The sequence below is a fragment of the Tursiops truncatus genome, chromosome 13, assembly GCF_011762595.2.
Source record: "Tursiops truncatus isolate mTurTru1 chromosome 13, mTurTru1.mat.Y, whole genome shotgun sequence".
Lineage (NCBI taxonomy): Eukaryota > Metazoa > Chordata > Mammalia > Artiodactyla > Delphinidae > Tursiops > Tursiops truncatus.
In genome coordinates, this window is record NC_047046.1 from 49,225,290 (window position 1) to 49,244,091 (window position 18,802).

At 38.2% G+C, this 18,802-nt stretch overlaps 1 protein-coding gene across 7 annotated transcripts in view; it reads left to right on the forward strand.

Moving 5' to 3' along the window:
- The window catches only part of DTNA (dystrobrevin alpha), a 279,329-nt gene that overhangs the window by 149,819 nt on the left and 110,708 nt on the right, over window positions 1-18,802 (forward strand). For all 7 annotated transcript variants that reach the window (XM_073790646.1, XM_073790647.1, XM_073790648.1 and 4 more), the window contains exons 3-4: window positions 1,169-1,236; window positions 16,027-16,107. In XM_073790646.1, coding sequence (XP_073646747.1) covers window positions 1,170-1,236; window positions 16,027-16,107 — 148 coding nt within the window. In that variant the 5' untranslated portion in view covers window position 1,169. The remainder of the gene's footprint in view (window positions 1-1,168; window positions 1,237-16,026; window positions 16,108-18,802) is intronic.

Sequence of the window (18,802 nt, forward strand, 5' to 3'; positions counted from 1 at the left end):
AAGAGGCATAACAGACTATGGAGATTCAGAGGACAGTAACCAAACCATCACAGAGAGTGCAGGAAAATTTCAGAGGAAGATACAGCTAAACTGAGACCTGAAGGATAACTGCAACTTATCCATTCGTAGGCTGAGGGCAATCCAGGCAAAAATAATAACAATAACATGAGCAAAATTCATATTTGAAAAAGAACAGGGTCCATTGAAAGCCAAAAAGATCAGCTGTGCCTTCTGTTTACCATGCCTGAATCAAAACATATATATATGTATATAAGTGTATGTATATATGTGTGTGTGAGAGAGAAAACCTTGGTTTTTAAAAGCTTAATTTGCTATAACAAAAAATCAGCTCCATCAACCTATAAAACACGTATATTTAGCCCAAAACCCTCTATCGGGCTAAACAACATTTCCATTAACTTTCTCATTATTTTCTTTTTCCTTAAGTCAAATTTTAATTAAAAAATTTTTTTTATTCTCCATTTTAACTGTTGGTGTTTTCGTAGTATTTTTTAAGTAGTTCTGTTGCAGACGATAGTATGATTTAGTAGAGATAGGTAAACCTAACCACTTTGCCTGAAATTATTATGTACAGAAAAACAGTTGCAGGTTCCAAACACTTAAATTAGAAATGAACATTTAGGAAATGACCTTCTTCTAAATTGAGGTATTGAGTGCACACAGGACAAGCTGTAACAGAATGTAGTGGAAAACAGACTGGTCTTGGAGTACACAAGTCTATGCCATTTCCCTTACTATGTCCATGAGACTCTCAATCTCATCATTTCTTGAATGGGATCTGTAATATCTGCTCTATATTATTCATAGGTATTCCCAAAATTGAAAGAGGAACTCTATGTGAAATGCATCACCTAACAGATGGTAGAGGGTTGTATTCCGTTATAGCACAAGGTGATCTGCTATTGTAGTTATTTGTACATTAGAAAATAAAAATTTTACACCCCCTTCCACAACTACAATATTATATATGGAAAATATGTACAACCATTTAAGTTAGTCAAAGTAAAGCTATTCTTTTTACAGACACAGTTTTAAGTAGTTGGTGTCTACGTCTGTGGCATGACCATAGCAAGTGTGTTTATGTAGAAATAGCTGTTTGCCTTATTAACATGAGGCTAATACACATTGTAACCATTTTGTCTCATAGAATGATTGAAGATAGTGGGAAAAGAGGAAATACCATGGCAGAAAGAAGACAGCTGTTTGCAGAGATGAGTAAGTATGGAACTTTGAAGGAACATCCTTGAATACTCATGGAAGGCTGGAAACAACCACTTAATCCTTATGACATTTGTACTTTTCCCTAAAATCCTAAAGTCTTTACATAAAATGTATGTTTAGGCGTTTTTGCCTCCTCTTGAGTAAGAATTAAATTAGACAGTGAATCATCATAATTTGTTACTAAGACTGTATATCTTACATGAAAGAAAAAGTTTCGTGGACCTGAATGTATATATACATACACAGATGCTTAATAAACACTATTTAGTGTTGGCATTAATACAATCCACTAAACTTCAAAGTCTGTGTTCATTTCCCTGTACTACCACAGGGTCTGGCACATTGCAGGAAATAGATGAAAATTTTGAAATGAATCATTGAATGTCTTACCCACAAAACAATATCATATGTTCATATGGGAAAGAGGAGTCAGGCGTGATTACCAGACCAAGCTATAAGCTGTCATTTGAACTTCATGCAACGGGGGACAAGCTGTCCTACAAGCTAGTTTCTAAAAAGTGAAAAGGAAAACAAAGGTTTAAAAGAGCTTGGAGGTGACCTGCTATGCAAGGAAAACCAAACCAAGACTATATTTACTGACTCCAATGGAGAACTTATTAAATAAAGATTGTTGGTTTATGTAAATGCAAGGTTGCTGTGTAAGTAATTGGGTGGTAGTATCTCCTTCTAGACCATTTTTCTTATTCATAAGGAAGAAGAACTTGACATTGGGGGGAGAACACACATCTCAAATTAAATGTTATAAAGAAAAAAGTACGATTCTCCTATGGGCTTTTTATCTCTCCTTCCCTGCAGAAGGAATGAGGATGAGCAGAAGTGAGTCGTAAGCCTTTTACTCGGGGAAGCCAAGAGGCAAAATTAGGCTTCTACTGAAGATTGAAACTGATTGGCAAGAATGAGGGTCAGAGCAGATAAAGGAAAGCCCCAGACAATAAGATTCACATTTTCCTTTATCATTTCCCAATAATCTGGAGGCACCAAGACAGCATTAGAACTAACAAAGAGGAAGGAAAATTAAAATTGATGTGGAGAATCTCAATCATGCTCCTTGCTTTTTCCACTTTTAGAAACATGTCTAAAGTGCTTGTGACAGTTTCAGCCATGACCTTCCAATTTCCACGTCTGATACTGTAGCCTCACTTCTGACCTGACCAGTCATCTGGAACTGGGACCTTTGTTGATACAAATCTGACAGAGGAAGGAACCTAGTTACTGCCTGGCCATCTAGACAAAATCCAAAGCAGCACAGGTATCCTCTCGTATCATAGATTCTTAGACTGAAGAGGCAAGAGCTCTGTATATCATGGACCAGTGTTTTGTCAGAAAAAGAAAAAAAACATTAATTTTTAACATAGAAAAGCAGTAAAGTCTTAGAGGAAATCTTTAAATTTATCATTGTTACATTAAAGACCGTATTAGCCAACAGACTGTAAGAATTTTAAAAGTGTGCTTATGTCATGATTTTATAACATTTATCTGAATTTAAGTACATAATCCCAGCTCCTTCTAAACCTGGTGCAGTGTCTGGCACAGACAAACACATATGTCACAAATGTCTTCTGAATTAAAGTTGTCTAACTCAGGGCTTCCCTGGTGGCGCAGTGGTTGGAGGTCCGCCTGCCGATGCAGGGGACACGGGTTCGTGCCCTGGTCTGGGAGGATCCCACATGCCGCGGAGCGGCTGGGCCCGTGAGCCATGGCCAATGAGCCTGCGCATCCGGAGCCTGTGCTCCGCAACGGGAGAGGCCACAACAGTGAGAGGCCCGCGTACCGCAAAAAAATAAAATAAAATAAAAAAGTTGTCCAACTCAAAGAAAGATCAACATAAGTTTTATAGCCATAGAAACAGAAAAGCTCTAAATTTTTCAAATGAGAGAGACTTAGGAAAATTGTGCATTCATTTCCCAAATTGTAACTTAACCTTTTCATAGAAGCTTCTCAGGGAGGTCATACAGTTTATAAATCATTTTGAGTTCTCCTGATTAGTGATCAAAATAGTTAAGCAAGCCACACAGATATGTATCTTTCTTCCATTCTTCCTCTCTTAAAAAGCAAGTAAACACATCTGACCTTAACAATTCATTAGTGAGCATCGTGTTCAGATTAACACTAAATAGGACACACGTCCACAGTGAGTGGGATCCTGCCAGATAAAGCAGTTGGCTGATTTCAACAGGAGAAATTGATTTTGATAGTCTGTCAGACAAAAGAGAAATGTAATCTCATTGAGAATGTGTTAAATATTTGAAAAATATATGGGTTACCCCAGTTCTATCAGCAGGACACCAAAGAAAACAAGGAAACTATTATCAGAGAAGACTGACATCGAAACTTAGAAAGTAACTTCTTCCAGGAATCTATGATGTCTAGACAGGGAGCTGAAAAAGAAGGAAGAACTTGTAAATCTGGTCAGCTAAGAATTACCTAGAAGTAGTTCTTTTTAAACATGAAAGGAAAGTGCTGAAGAGTTTCTTGGTTTTGGAAATTGCAAATGTCACAGGAAAAAATAAAAAGCAGTTAAGAAGGCAGGGAAGACTTCTTTCAATACTATTGTGAGAGGGGAGAGAGATGGAACTCAGCTCTGCCGGAACCAAAGACAGGAGGGTTTCTAAGCACTGGGGTGAGCTAGAGCAGAAGTACTGGAGGATACCAGAGGGGAAGTTGGTCAACTGTGTTTACTCATTGTCACAATGAGGAAGTTAGGCTCCTACCCTCCCACAGAGACTAGGAGATCTCCTTCAATGATTTCATTTCCAAAGAATGGCTCCCAGTCCTTGAGAAAGATATTCCTGGGTTGTAAAACTGGCAAAAGTCTGGGAGGTTTACCTCTTTAAAGGGGCAGACAAAGAATTTACAAAGGAAAGTTTTGTAGAAAAGTAAGTGCTCTAAGAAAAGGGAGATCAAAGACCTAGAGTCAGGAAGAAACCCGTCTAAAGGTTTGTCAAGCTGAGGGGAACCTTACAAAAGCAAAAGAGCAGAGAACACAGAAAACAGGGTGACGATTTTTTTAATTTAATTTAATTTTTTTTATAGACAGCAGGTTCTTATCAGTCATCAGTTTTATACAAATCAGTGTATACATGTCAATCCCAATCTCCCAATTCATCACACCACCACCCCACTCCCACCACTTTCCCCCCTTGGTGTCCATACGTTTGTTCTCTACATTTGTGTCTCAATTTCTGCCCTGAAAACCGTTTCATCTCTACCATTTTCTAGGTTCCACATATATGTGTTAATATACGATATTTGTTTTTCTCTTTCTGACTTACTTCACTCTGTATGACAGTCTCTAGATGCATCCACGTTTCCACAAATGACCGAATTTCATTCCTTTTTATGACTGAGTAATATTCCATTGTATATATGTACTACATCTTCTTTATCCATTCGTCTGTCGATGGGCATTTAGGTTGCTTCCATGACCTGGCTATTGTAAATAGTGCTGCAATGAACAGTGGGGTGCATGTATCTTTTTGAATTATGGTTTTCTCTGGGTATATGCCCAGTAGTGGGATTGCTGGGTCATATGGTAATTCTATTTTTAGTTTTTTAAGGAACCTCCATACTGTTCTCCATAGTGGCTGTATCAATTTACATTCCCACCAACAGTGCAAGAGGGTTCCCTTTTCTCCACACCCTCTCCAGAATTTATTGTTTGTAGATTTTCTGATGATACCATTCTAACTGGTGTGAGGTGATACTTCATTGTAGTTTTGATTTGCATTCTCTAATAATTAATGATGCTGAGCAGCTTTTCATGTGCCTCTTGGCGATCTGTATGTCTTCTTTGGAGAAATGTCTATTTAGGTCTTCTGCCCATTTTTGGATTGGGTTGTTTGTTTTTTTAATATTGAGCTGCATGAGGTGTTTATGTATTTTGGAGGTTAATCCTTTGTTGATTCATTTGCAAATATTTTTGCCCATTCTGAGGGTTGTCTTTTCATCTTGTTTATGGTTTCCTTTGCTGTGCAAAAGCTTTGAAGTTTCATTAGGTCCCATTTGTTTATTTGTGTTTCTATTTCCATTACTCTAGGAGATGGATCAAAAAATATCTTGCTGTGATTTATGTCAAAGAGTGTTCTTCTTATGTTTTCCTCTAAGAATTTTATAGTGCCCAGTATTACATTTAGGTCTCTAATCCATTTTGAGTTTATTTTTGTGTATGTGTTAAGGAGTGTTCTAATTTCATTATTTTACATGTAGCTGTCCAGCTTTCCCAGCACCACTTATTGAAGAGATTGTCTTTTCTCCATTGTATATCCTTGCCTCCTTTGTCATAGGTTAGTTGACCACAGGAGCATGGGTTTCTCTCTGGGCTTTCTATCCTGTTCCATTGATCTATATTTCTGTTTTTGTGCCAGTACCATATTGTCTTGATTACGCTTTGTAATATAGTCTGAAGTCAGGGAGTCTGATTCCTCCAGCTCTGTTTTTTTCCCTCAACACTGCTTTGGCTATTCAGGGTCTTTTGTGTCTTCATATAAATTTTAAGATTTTCTGTTCTAGTTCTGTAGAAAATGCCATTGGTAATTTGATAGGGATTGCATTGAATCTGTAGATTGCTTTGGGTAGTAGAGTCATTTTCACAATATTGATTCTTCCAATCCAAGAACATGGTATATGTCTCCATCTGTTGGTATCATCTTTAATTTCTTTCATCAGTGTCTTATAGTTTTTTGCATACAGGTCTTTTCTCTCCCTGGGTAGGTTTATTCCTAGGTATTTTATTCTTTTTGTTGCAGTGGTAAATGGGAGTGTTTCCTTAATGTCCTTTTCAGATTATTCATCATTAGTGTATAGGAATGCAAGAGATTTCTGTGCATTAATTTTGTATCCTGCTACTTTACCAAATTCATTGATTAGCTCTAGTAGTTTTCTGGTGGCATCTTTAGGATTGTCTATGTATAGTATCATGTCATGTGCAAACAGTGACAGTTTTACTTCTTCTTTTCCAATTTGTATTCGTTTTATTTCTTTTTCTTCTCCAATTGCTGTGGCTAGGACTTCCAAAACTATGTTGAATAATAGTGGTGAGAGTGGACATCCTTGTCTTGTTCCTGATCTTAGAGGAAATAGTTTCAGTTTTTCACCATTGAGAATGATGTTTGCTGTGGGTTTGTAATATATGGCCTTTATTATGTTGAGGTAGGTTCCCTCTATGCCACTTTCTGGAGAGTTTTTGTCATAAATGGGTGTTGAATTTTGACAAAAACCTTTTCTGCATCTATCGAAATGATCATGTGGTTTTTAATTCTTCAATTTGTTAATATGGTGTATCACATTGATTGATTTGCATATATTGAAGAATCCTTGCATCGCTGGGATAAATCCCACTTGATCCTGGTGTATGATCCTTTTAATGTGTATTTGGATTCTGTTTGCTGGTGTTTTGTTGAGGATTTTTTTATCTGTATTCATCAGGTGATATTGGTCTGTAATTTTCTTTTTTTGTAGTATCTTTGTTTGGTTTTGGTATCAGGGTGATAATGACCACATAGAATGAGTTTGGGAGTGTTCATTCCCCTGCAATTTTTTGGAAGAGTTTGAGAAGGATGGGTGTTAGCTCTTCTTTAAGTGTTTGATAGAATTCACCTGTGAAGCCATCTGGTCCTGGACTTTTGTTTGTAGGAAGATTTTTAATCACAGTTTCAATTTCATTACTTGTGATTGGTCTGTTCATATTTTCTATTTCTTCCTGGTTCAGTCCTGGAAGGTTATACCTTTGTAAGAATTTGTCCATTTCTTCCAGGTTGTCCCTTTTATTGGCATAGTGTTGCTTGTAGTAGTCTCTTAAGATGCTTTGTATTTCTGCAGTGTCCATTGTAACTTCTCCCTTTTCATTTCTAATTTTAATGATTTGAGTCCTCTCCCTCTTTTTCTTGATCAGTATGGCTAATGGTTTATCAATTGTGTTTATCTTCTCAAGGAACCAGCTTTTAGTTCTACTGATCTTTGCTATTGTTTTCTTTGTTTCTATTTCATTTATTTCTGCTCTGATCTTTATGATTTCTTTCCTTCTGCTAACTTTGGGTTTTGTTTGTTCTTTCTCTAGTTCCTTTAGGTGTAACGTTAGATTGTTTATTTGAGATTTTTCTTGTTTCTTGAGGTCGGCTTGTATAGCTATAAACTTCCCTCTTAGAACTGCTTTTGCTGCATCTCATAGGTTTTGGATCATCGTCTTTTCATTGTCATTTGTCTCTAGGTATTTTCTGATTTCCTCTTTGATTTCTTCTGTGATCTCTTGGTTATTTAGTAATGTATTGTTTAGCTTCCATTTGTTTGTCTTTTTTACGTTTTTTTCCCTGTAATTGATTTCTAATCTCATAGTATTGTGGTCAGAAAAGATGCTTCATATGATTTCAATTTTCTTAACTTTACTGAGGCTTGATTTGTGACCCTAGATATGATCTCCTGGAGAATGTTCTGTGTGCACTTGAGAAGAAAGTATAATCTGCTGTTTTGGGATGGGATATCCTATAGATATCAATTAAATCTATCTGGTCTATTTTGTCCTTTAAAGCTTGTGTTTCCTTATTAATTTTCTGTTGGATGATCTATCCATTGGTGTAAGTGAAGTGTTAAGGTCCCCCACTATTATTGTGTTACTGTCGATTTCCTCTTTTAGAGCTGTTAGCAGTTGCCTTATGTATTGAGGTGCTCCTATGTTGAGTGCATATATTTTATAATTGTTATATCTTCTTCTCGGATTGATCCCTTGATCATTATGTAGTGTCCTTCCTTACCTCTTGTAACATTCTTTATTTTAAAGTATACTTTATCTGATATGAGTAATGCTACTCCAGCTTACTTTTGATTTCCACTTGCATAGAATATCTTTATCCATTCCCTCACTTTCAGTCTGTATGTGTCCCTAGGTCTGAAGTGGGTCTCTTGCAGACAGCATATATATGGGTCTTGTTTTTGCATCCATTCAGCAAACCTATGCCTTTTGGTTGGAGCATTTAATCCATTCATGTTTAAGGTAATTATCGATATGTTTGTTCCTATTACCATTTTCTTAATTGTTTTGGGTTTGTTTTTGTAGGTCCTTTTCTTCTCTTGTGTTTCCCACTTAGAGAAGTTCCTTTAGTTGTAGAGCTGGTTTGGTGGTGCTGAATTCTCTTAGCTTTTGCTTCTCTGTAAAGCTTTTGATTTCTCTCTCAAATCTGAATGAGATCCTTGCCAGGTAGAGTAATCTTAGTTGTACGTTCTTCTCTTCCATCACTTTAAGTATATCATGCCACTCTCTTCTGGCTTGTAGAGAAATCAGCTGTTAACCTTATGGGAGTTCTCTTGTATGTTATTTGTCATTTTTCCCTTGCTGCTTTCAATAATTTTTCTTTGTCTTTAATTTTTGCCAGTTTGAGTACTATGTGTCTCAGTATGTTTCTCCTTGGGTTTATCCTGCCTGGGACTCTCTGCGCTTCCTGGACTTGGGTGGCTATTTCCTTTCCCATGTTAGGGAAGTTTTCAACTATAATCTCTTCAAATATTTTCGCTGGTCCTTTCTCTCTCTCTTCTCCTTCTGGGCCCCTATAATGCGAATGATGTTGTGTTTGATGTTGTCCCAGAGGTCTCTTAGGCTGTCTTCATTTCTTTTCATTATTTTTCTTTATTCTGTTCCACAGCAGTGAATTCCACCATTCTGTCTACCAGGACACTTATCCATTCTTCTGCCTGAGTTACTCTGCTATTGATTCCTTCTAGTGTATTTTTCTTTTCAGATATTGTATTGTTCATCTCTGTTTGTTTGTTCTTTAATTCTCCTAGATCTTTGTTAAACATTTCTTGCATCTTCTCTATCTTTGCCTGCATTCTTTTTCCTAGGTCCTGGATCATCTTCACTATCATTATTCTGAAATCTCTTTCTGGAAGATTACCTATCTCAGTTTCATTTAGTTGTTTTTCTGGAGTTTTATCTTGTTCCTTCATCTGGTACATAGCCCTCTGCCTTTTCATCTTGTCTATCTTTCTTTGATTGTGATTTTATTCCACATGCTGCAGGATTGTAGTTCTTCGTGCTTCTGCTGTCTGCCCTCAGGTAACAATTGATAAGCAGAACAATTGATAAGAAATTTTGGCAAATTCAGGTGACTGTGACACATACATGTGTTAAACATCTACTCGGAGCTCATAACCGCAAGCAGCAGAAACAAAAACAAAAAGGCAAAGAAACAAAGTTAGGAGTAGCATGGACTCACAAATAAGCCAAAAACTAAAACTAAAACAAAAAAAAAAAACAAAAAAAACTGTGTGCCCACATACTTTGATTAAAAGCAATTTTGGGCAAGTTGCCCTAAACCAAAATTTCCCCTCAGTATAATGCTCTAATTATCAGTTTGCTTAGTACCTTAGATTAAAACTGAAAAGTAGTTTTCAGTTAAATGTAAATGTCATTCTCACCTTGGCCTTTTCAGCCATCAAGTAAGTTTATCAGGTCAAATAATTTCATCCAACTGGTTTTTAGCAGAATAAATTGTTTGTTCTTGGAATCAAGCTCCCTTTCTTCTCTGTTTTTCTGCTCCGAGAGCACATTTACTCTGCTTTGTATGACACTTACTTACAAAGAATTTACAAAGGAAAGTTTTCTGTGTCACTCATTCACGTGAACTTCTCCTTAGGGATGGACGCTGAACCTTTCCCTTGAAACCCATCCAGCTTAGATGCCGAATCAGTGTTGGTTTAAAAGCCTCAGAGCACACGATAAGTAGGTTTTAATGGGAGGGAAATGATTGGAAAACACTCTTTCAGAACATGGAAGGCTGCCTAACAAGATGAGGAAGGTCCTGGGGAGAAAGCAGAGTGATACCAGTGGGCTCTGAGTGGAGGAGGGACCAGAAACCAAAGGGAGGCAAATGGAGGTGCTCAACAAACACTGTTGAGTGGTTCAAAGGCAGACTGTCCTTCTTCAGAATATTGACAGCAGTCAGCATGTGCGTAGTTGGAATGGCATCTGAAGCATGATTTTGCAGTGCACACTATGAGTTTTAGGAAAACTAATTTCAAAAATTCAAGGAAATTAATGATCCCACTCCCATGAGCCATGGTGGATACAGTGACTATTTTCACTTTCATCTTCATTTCTTGTGCTCTTCAGCACTTTGGGGATGTCAACACCATGGGTCACCATTCTGGAAATTCTTCCTTATGTCACCATTGTAGTCCGGTCTCCTATTTTTTCTGACAACTCTACTTCTCTTTTTCTGTCTCTTAGTAGCCTCCAGACACCCTGAAGTCAGATTTTAACCAAAGTTTTGTTCTTGACCGCTTCTCTCCCTATACAGTTTGACTTTCTCTCAAGGCTTCACCGTTATTGTTATGGATCTCAAGTGTTCAAGGTGTCCTTCAAAACCGCACCCCATGTTCTCAGGAACCAGCTTATCCAGAATAGTCAGCATGTAAAGTCAGTGTCCCTTCCAGACTTGGCTTCTCACTGTCAAATCTTCTGCTGATGAAGCACCTTGAGATAGGCTCACCATTAGCTCCATTAACTCCCCATCATAACAAAGCAATGTCCCACCAAGGCTGCCACTTTCCAGTATTTCCAAAGCCACACAGTCCTTGAACAGCTACAAGGGCGTTGTTCAGAAGTGGGGAGGAAGTTTCTAACCCCAAATTTGTGCCTCATTTTGTTATCTAGAATGTGGAATAGCCCTACTTGTGCACACAGTCTCCTCTTGGGAAATATTCCCAGTCCTGGCTCAATTAAGGCACATTGGTACATTTTATATGTTTATTAATAATTCCTGGAATATAGTCCATATTAAGGAGTTCCATATCCAAATATCCAACTGACACTGGATATCTCCACTCGGACACCCCACAAGCAACTCAAACTCTGTAAGCCCAAAACTAAACCCTTCATCTTCCCACACCTACAGACCTGTTCCCCCTTGTTGGTACCTTAGCTCAATGAGGGCCAACCCATCCCACTGAGTTGTCTAAGATAGAAAGTTGAACATTATTTTTGACCCCAAAACTCCTTTGCCTGCTCTCTCTCACTCTCTTTCTCTCTTTCTGTCTCTGTCTCACACACACATACACACACACACACATCCAGTCAATCATCAAGCATGAAAAAGAGTTTAGACATGGAGTTCATAGGCTTCATCTTTATTCTATAAATATTTGTTGGGTGAGTTTGAAAAATGAGTAAGAAATTTAAGAATCTGAATGATTTTATAAAAGGTTTTATAAATGAGCTATGAAAACATATAAGGCAAAACATATGAATTGTGTGAAACTGTTCAAAGTGTAATGAACGAAGCTAAAGCCAAAAATTAGATAATACAGGTTGGTTGGTTGGCTGGCTGGCTGGCTGGATGGATGGATGGGTGGGTGGAAGGAATGAAAGAAGGCAGGAGGAAGGAAGGGACAGAGGGAGGAGAAAAAATCTTGAAAAGAAGAGCTAAAGAAAGGAAAAACAGGATTTGCAGAAGGTAACAATGTGATCAGTCAGAATTTCTGAACTTGCATCTTTGCTTTCCTCTCGATCATTTTTTTCCAGCTATGGCCTGAGTGTGAGAGGTTTGAGGAGATGTTGCAAGAGCATCAACTTGCCTTAAATGAATTATCTTTAAATTTTTCTTATGCAAAGTTTTAAATATATACAGAAGTAGAGAAAATACTATTCATCTCTACCCTTAATTATTTACCCCCAGCCCCCCCCATATAATTATAAAACAAATCTAATCTAAGATATTATTTAGATGAGTCAAGTCTCCATGTTTTAAAGAATTATAGCCCAGTGATATAATAATAATGGAAAAGACACTATAAATTTGAGAAATAATTAAAAGGACATTGCAAAAAAATAGGGAAGTGCTGTACTGTTTTTTTATTAAAAAGGAAGAATTAGTTTCTTGAGAGTATAGAGTGTGAATTTGTTGTAGGTTTCAAGATAAAATGGATTTTTTTTCAGAACATGGACAAAATATAGTGGTAATCCTAGACATTTCAACATGCTAAGAATAAGGATTACTCTATTGACCTCATTTCCTTATTCATTTATCCAAATTCCATCTTTTTTATAAATGAATTAAGTCAGCTAATTTCCCTTTTTAATAAGGTTACTAGACTGCTAGCTCAGGAAAATACCATAGAATAAAAATGAACCTTAATTTCAGCAAGATACTAACAAAAGTCTCTTAGATTGTGCATGCGTTGGAAAAACATGAGCTGGATCTTCGTACAATTAGGTAGGGATTGTAACCATGTTGTGACCATGTCTGGAGGAATAAGTAATGGATTCATCAACTTGGAGGACAGCCTCCAGTTGTATTCTGGAAGACTCTGTGGACCTGGTCAGGTCTTAGATTTTAGGCAACGACTTGGACACAGAAGACATGAGACTACTCTCAGGGTAGGCTATGAATTTATAGACTTTCAAGAAGAGACCACACATGTCAAACTGAACTAAGTCCATGGTTTTTTGGGCCAGAGACAAATTTATTTTAAACAAGGTGGGTAAATGGAGCAAGAACCTGCCCAGCCTGTCTCGGTACAGCTTTTTTGGGTTCCAGAGTCCATGATGGATCCCATGGTTGCCACTTACATGGTCCACGTGAGGCAATGGGCCGTTGTATCTGAAAAGCTAAACTTCACAGCTCACCACATCCCTTTTAATATTTAGGGCTTACATCCTCAGCCAGGAAGAACTTTCACAAACTGGAGACATTGACAGGCCTCCCTACCCCTTCCTCAGGCTTGAACAAAACAGAGGGTCAGTTGAGTCCACATGGGCAGAGGAGAGCAGTCAGTACACTCCTGACCCTAAGCATCATCTCTATGTCCCTCTTTCCTGCATCCTGGAGAGCAGCACCTTAGCCAAATGCCCCCTAGGACCTCTATGAGATGGAGGAGCAGAGGAGCCAAAGTTTCTCTTCTCAGAGGATGAGGTCTTGCTGGAACTAAGAAATTTAATCGTGTACTGCATCATAGTCGTTTTATACCTGGAGCTTAAATCATTATTTTTGAAGAACTTACATAAATCATCTATGTCTCTAATGTCTTCTTTTAAAGGATTATTTACAGATATTGAGATTCTCTTGATTATTGAGCCAAACTCAGCATCACTAAAAGTACATCTTCATCCAGGGGTAAAAGATTTAGCGTTCATGTATTTCTGATGGTCTCTGTGTCTCTGGTTATCCAGCATCCTAGAGAGTTCATTTCCCACATGAGCCTCTCAGATTTATAGAGGACATGAAACTGGGAAGGCCCTTTGAAATGCCAGTGACAAAATCAAAATTTTTTTAAATATCAGAAAGGTAGAAGCATGAGCTAAAAAGTAAAAGAAACTAAGATTAAATATGAAGTCCTACCTTTAGCCCCCAAATAAGCATTTAAATAGAAAGTAGAAAAGACCTAGCTTTTTTAATGAACTGCTGGCTTAGTAAGAGCCAGAAGAATGAGCTATCTATGAAAAAATTGCATCAGTAAATGTCCTCATCAATGGTGGTAACTATTGTATTCTATACATTCCATACAGGTGAGGCAATAGCTGTGTCATTTGGGTTAATTTTGTATATCTCATTTCAAGGAGGTATTAGCCAGCCATAGAACAGGATAACTTGAATGTTTAAGGGTCTGGTCTCCAAACCGTGTCTGATGATAATGAGAATAATAGCAACATCTATGTATTGAAGCCCATTATGTGCCATGCTCTGTGGTAGACCTTGTGTTGATACTTGAAATGACTTTGGACTTGGACATCTTCAACCTAAGAAGGTCAAGGATAAGCTACCTCCCCATCTAAACTTTAAACTCTGTGATGACAGAGACCTTTGTACATAATGTCCAGATGGTAATGAAGATGCTAATGATGATCATGATAGCTGCTTCCCAATCTTTGCGGAATAAATTAATCAAGTTTATAATAGACAGGGAGAAAAGGTTATATGGCTCCAGAAGGGAAACCAGATCAAACGGATTGAAGTTATAAGGAGGCAAATTAAAGCCCAAATATAAAGAAGAAATTTCTATCACTTATTGGTGCTCAGAAATGACACCTGAAACATTATAAGGAGGTCTGTCTGCTATTAAGCGCTCACTAGGTACCAGCCACAGAGGTTACCAGCTGGTGAAGTTGATACTATTATCCTCATTTTGTACATGAAGAAATCGGATGGCAAGTAAAAACTTGTCAAAGTTCACACAACAAGGAAGAGAAAGATTAAGAGTTACTGACTTTAAAGCTCATATATTTTCACTAAATTATAATCATCTCTATCGTTGGAAATAATCTTACATGGACATTGGATAAATGTCCATCTACTAAGAACATGTTTAGGCAAATTCCTGCATTGGGTGAGGGTAAGTCCTACCTCTTTGATCCTTCGAGCACTCAGTATCAATGAGTCTGTTTGTCAAGTAATAAACTCTCATAAGAATGAATATTTAATGATCTGCCTCATAACACCATAGAGTAATAGAAGTATTGATAGTATTTTTTATGAATCTAAAGAGATCAGTTTGAGGTGAGGGAATGATAAATGCTCTCAGTGAGGGACACTTGCTAATTGATCCCAAGTTTCATTAGGAAAGCACTTAATTGGCCTCCTAATATAAGTGCTTCTAGGCCGGTTCATTTACTTGCTGCCCTAACTCTTCTAAAGCATTTCTGTAGCACATTTACTGGTAAAAAGAAGGTTCAATACATGTCAAAATATAGCCATATGCCTTAATATCTGTTATGAACCATAAACATGGGCTTGAAGAGAACCAAATAGTTAGAAGTAGAGAAGAACAGACATTTGTTGAAAGTCTACTCTGTCCTAGAAATTAGCCCATTCAGAGGAGGGTGGGAGGATGGCCAGGAACTCAGGTGTCGATTTAACAAGCAGCCCATCTGCAGGGGATGGTTAGGAGACCGGCCCAAGCCCGGCAGAGGTTCGGGAGTAGAAAGCAGTGGGACATGTTGTGGGGTGGGTTACATAGGATAGAAAGAGCCTGCAGAGGGGCTTGGATTCTGAGCTGAACATTCAGCCCTGTGCTGCAGGCATCAGAACCCATGCTGGATTCTTGAGCAGAGGAGTGGATGAGGAAAGTAGTTCAAGAATGTGGGGAACACGCTGTGTTAGGGAGGAACTGGAAGCCGCAGTGTCAGAAATAGCAGGGGTTGTTTTTTAGAAAGGAGTGTCCTCTGAGGTTGACAGGAAGCATTGCAAGATAGACAGGAGTAATAATGATGCACTTACTGTATGCCAGGCAGTGTTCCCAGCGCTGTAGGTTACAGGCACTCATTTATCCTTTTAACAATCCTATGAAATAAGTAGTAATATTGTTGTCAGTCCCATCTTCCAGGTGAGAAAACTGAGGCTTCTAAAAACAATTGGCCTAAAGTCACCAAGAAAAGATGACCAACATTCAGCCTGTGCTCACCTCACAGCCATGCTCTGATGACCACTTAAAATGATTATTTGATGATGTTACTATCTGGTATCATCTAACTGTTTTGAGTCACAGCTTGAGCAGACTGTTCTCAGAAGCAGTAGACACCACAGGGCTGAGTTTGTGTTCCTTGGCCCGTGAACATAGTCAATAACCTGATCTCCGTGCTGGATACACGTGCTGCCTTCCCGCAGAACCTGAGGAATATGGGACAGACCTTTTCAAGTCTTAAAGTTAAACTTATATTCTAATAATGATAAAAATCAAATTAAGTGTATAGTTTAGATCTGTAGTTGTTCTATTTATAAACATTATCACTTTCTTTCCCCACGCATGGCACACCACATGTGTACGTTTTTCTCCCCCCAGGGGCTCAAGATCTGGATCGCATCCGACTCTCCACCTACAGAACAGCATGCAAGCTGAGGTTTGTTCAGAAGAAATGCAATTGTAAGTATGCCAGCTGTTTGGACTAATTACCCTCATGAATCCTATAGTTTACATTTGTTACTTAGTTTATTAAAAGTAGGCTTTCTTGCAAGTATTGATAAAAATATGTTTATACAACAGTAAAAAGAGTATTTTGATGCACAAATGGTAGAAAGACTATTCCCAAGTAATTCTGAAGGCTTCATGGCTCAACTGCTAAAGTATTGGAATGCATGGGCCTCTGGATATGTATATAATCCTGCCCTTGGAATGGTTTAAATCCGGATGGATGGTTTTCTTCTTTTCTCTAGCTTTGGTATTATAAATACAGTGCCAGCAAAATCGTTTCAAAGATCTTAGAAAATATCAAACATTAAGTCCTCCTTATATTTCCTTTACAAATATAGGAAAATGTCTACAAGCTCCTGGAAAACATTTAAGTTACTTTCTGAAACTATAAAAATTAGCCCTTGGTATCAGAGTATTAACTACTTTTGCCTACATCAGACAATAACAAGAGAAGAGACAATGCTTAAAGAAACAAAGAAACTTGCTTCAACTTTTTCCCAAATTTTAACATGTAAGCAGCAACCTAGCTCACTATTCACAGTGAGCAGGTTCACATTCCTTGCCAGGTCAATGCTTCCATTAGATTATCACATCCATTTTCTCTTGGAAAATATATTGCTTCAAAGTTCATTTATATGAGCTTACTCTTTGCTTTTTTGAAAACTGACTGCTATAAAAAATTAATAACTGTTCTCATTCTCTAATTAGTATCAGGTGAATTTTAAAAATGAAAACCGTAAAGTTCTCCTGCATACATAGACATAGTTCTTGAATATGTGGCAGGGGGACTAGGCACTTGGTGAACGTAGAAATCAGCCATGTCCACATCTCTACCCTCCCAGAGTCTCCGGCAGATGCTTCCTGGGGCCCTGGGCAGACCCCGCCCCCTAGCCGCAGGCTCCTGGGTTTACAGCTAATCATGACTGTGGAGGTGGGCAGGGCACAGCTGCTCCTCAAGTTACAGCTTATTCTCTAGCCCCAGTAGCTAGAAATGGGGCAGGACAAGAAGGGAGAAAAAACTTAGGTGGGTCAAATATCAAAGATGTGTGTTGACTCCTCACAGGAAGCTAAACCAGTCCCCCAAAATGCAGTGAGAAGAACAGTACAGATGTGGGAAGGAATCTGGGGTTGTACTTGCAGTCCTGGGTGTTGATAAGTCATAAAAGCCCTTTCGGGGACTGTTGTTAAAGGACAAGGAAAATGCTCCCAAAGAAGAAAATCTTTCCTTCTCCCCTCAACCCCATCAGCCATATTTTAACAAAAGGAAGAATTTCTGTGTTTTCAGCAATGAAAAAGTGATGGGATCCTCCCATTTTCCTTCCTCATTACCACTCCAGTGGCCCTCAACATAGAGGGAGCTCTGTCCCCTTAAAGCTTTGCCACGCAGAGCCTTCCTTAGACGACTTGCAGTAGAGATGGGGAATTTTAAAAAGACATTACAAAGTGGTAAGGATGAGCAAATTAATTAATTAAAAGGAAAAGAAAGGAAGGAAGGAAGTAAAGAAGGGAGGAAGGAAAAAAAGATCAAAGGAAGAAAGGGAAAGGAAAAGAAAAGAAAAAAACCCACATTGATTTGGCAACCGTGCAGCCAACATTACAAAGGGCTCACATTGTTTGCCCTAACTGGGTCCAGCAACCCACAGGCCACTTCCCATTCCTCCTACTCTCTGACAAAGCCCCTTCCTCATTCTTGGGCACCTCGTTTTCCATTACCTGTTCTTCTCTGGCCCTCATCCTTATTCTATATCCAGAATTATGTCATACTTTCATTCACCCTCTTGGAAAACAGTGGAGAAAACAGTGACCTTCTTGGAAAGCAGCATTGATCCAACCTTGTCTAGTTGCCCCTCAGTGCATCAGTTCATTTACCCCTTAATTTAGGAAGCTTATAGTGAGTTCTTACTATAGGTTTGCACTGCACTAGGTACCAAGGATAGAACAGTGGTGAATAAGATGTGATCCCTGCCTTAACCTTGCCCAAAGTCTAATTAGATAGATGGATTTTTAAACAGACGTATAAAACAATGTGGAAGTATAATGCTAGGAATAAGGACATAGAGTGTAGGACCACCAAGAAGGCAGTGCCCTGACCTGGGTGTGAGGGCTGTGGACAGGAGCTTCCTGGAAAGGGTGGAGCCTTAAAGAATTAGTAGGCATTAGGGAAGTGTTATTTGCTTTACAATGTATCTTATAAATATCATACGTTTTTAGAAGGAGGAAAGATATTACATTCTATACAAACTAGACAAAAGTAAGGCTCAAGGCAGAAGAACAGCATATGTTGAGTGCTCTGCTAAAATTAAGTTTCATTTTAAAGTTGTTTCTACCTTGATCAGAAGGCTTAAATGCAAGTACTATATGTGTTTGCTGAGTTTTCCTTCCTGACAAAAAATGTAGCAGTTGTGATGTTGAGGTACTTGGAAAACGCTAACACAGTTGAGCCTGGTTTATCTTCATCACAGTTGAAGTCTTCCTTTTAGGAAAACAGCCAGAAGCACTGGTGGTTGTGACATATCAGTCAACATTGAATATACACCCCTGTATTAGAGAAGGATAATTTCTGTCTGCAATAAAACCTAACTCACAATAAATTTTGGTACCTAATAATGGAGTTTTACTCTGCAATAAAAGAAATAAGAAAAAAATA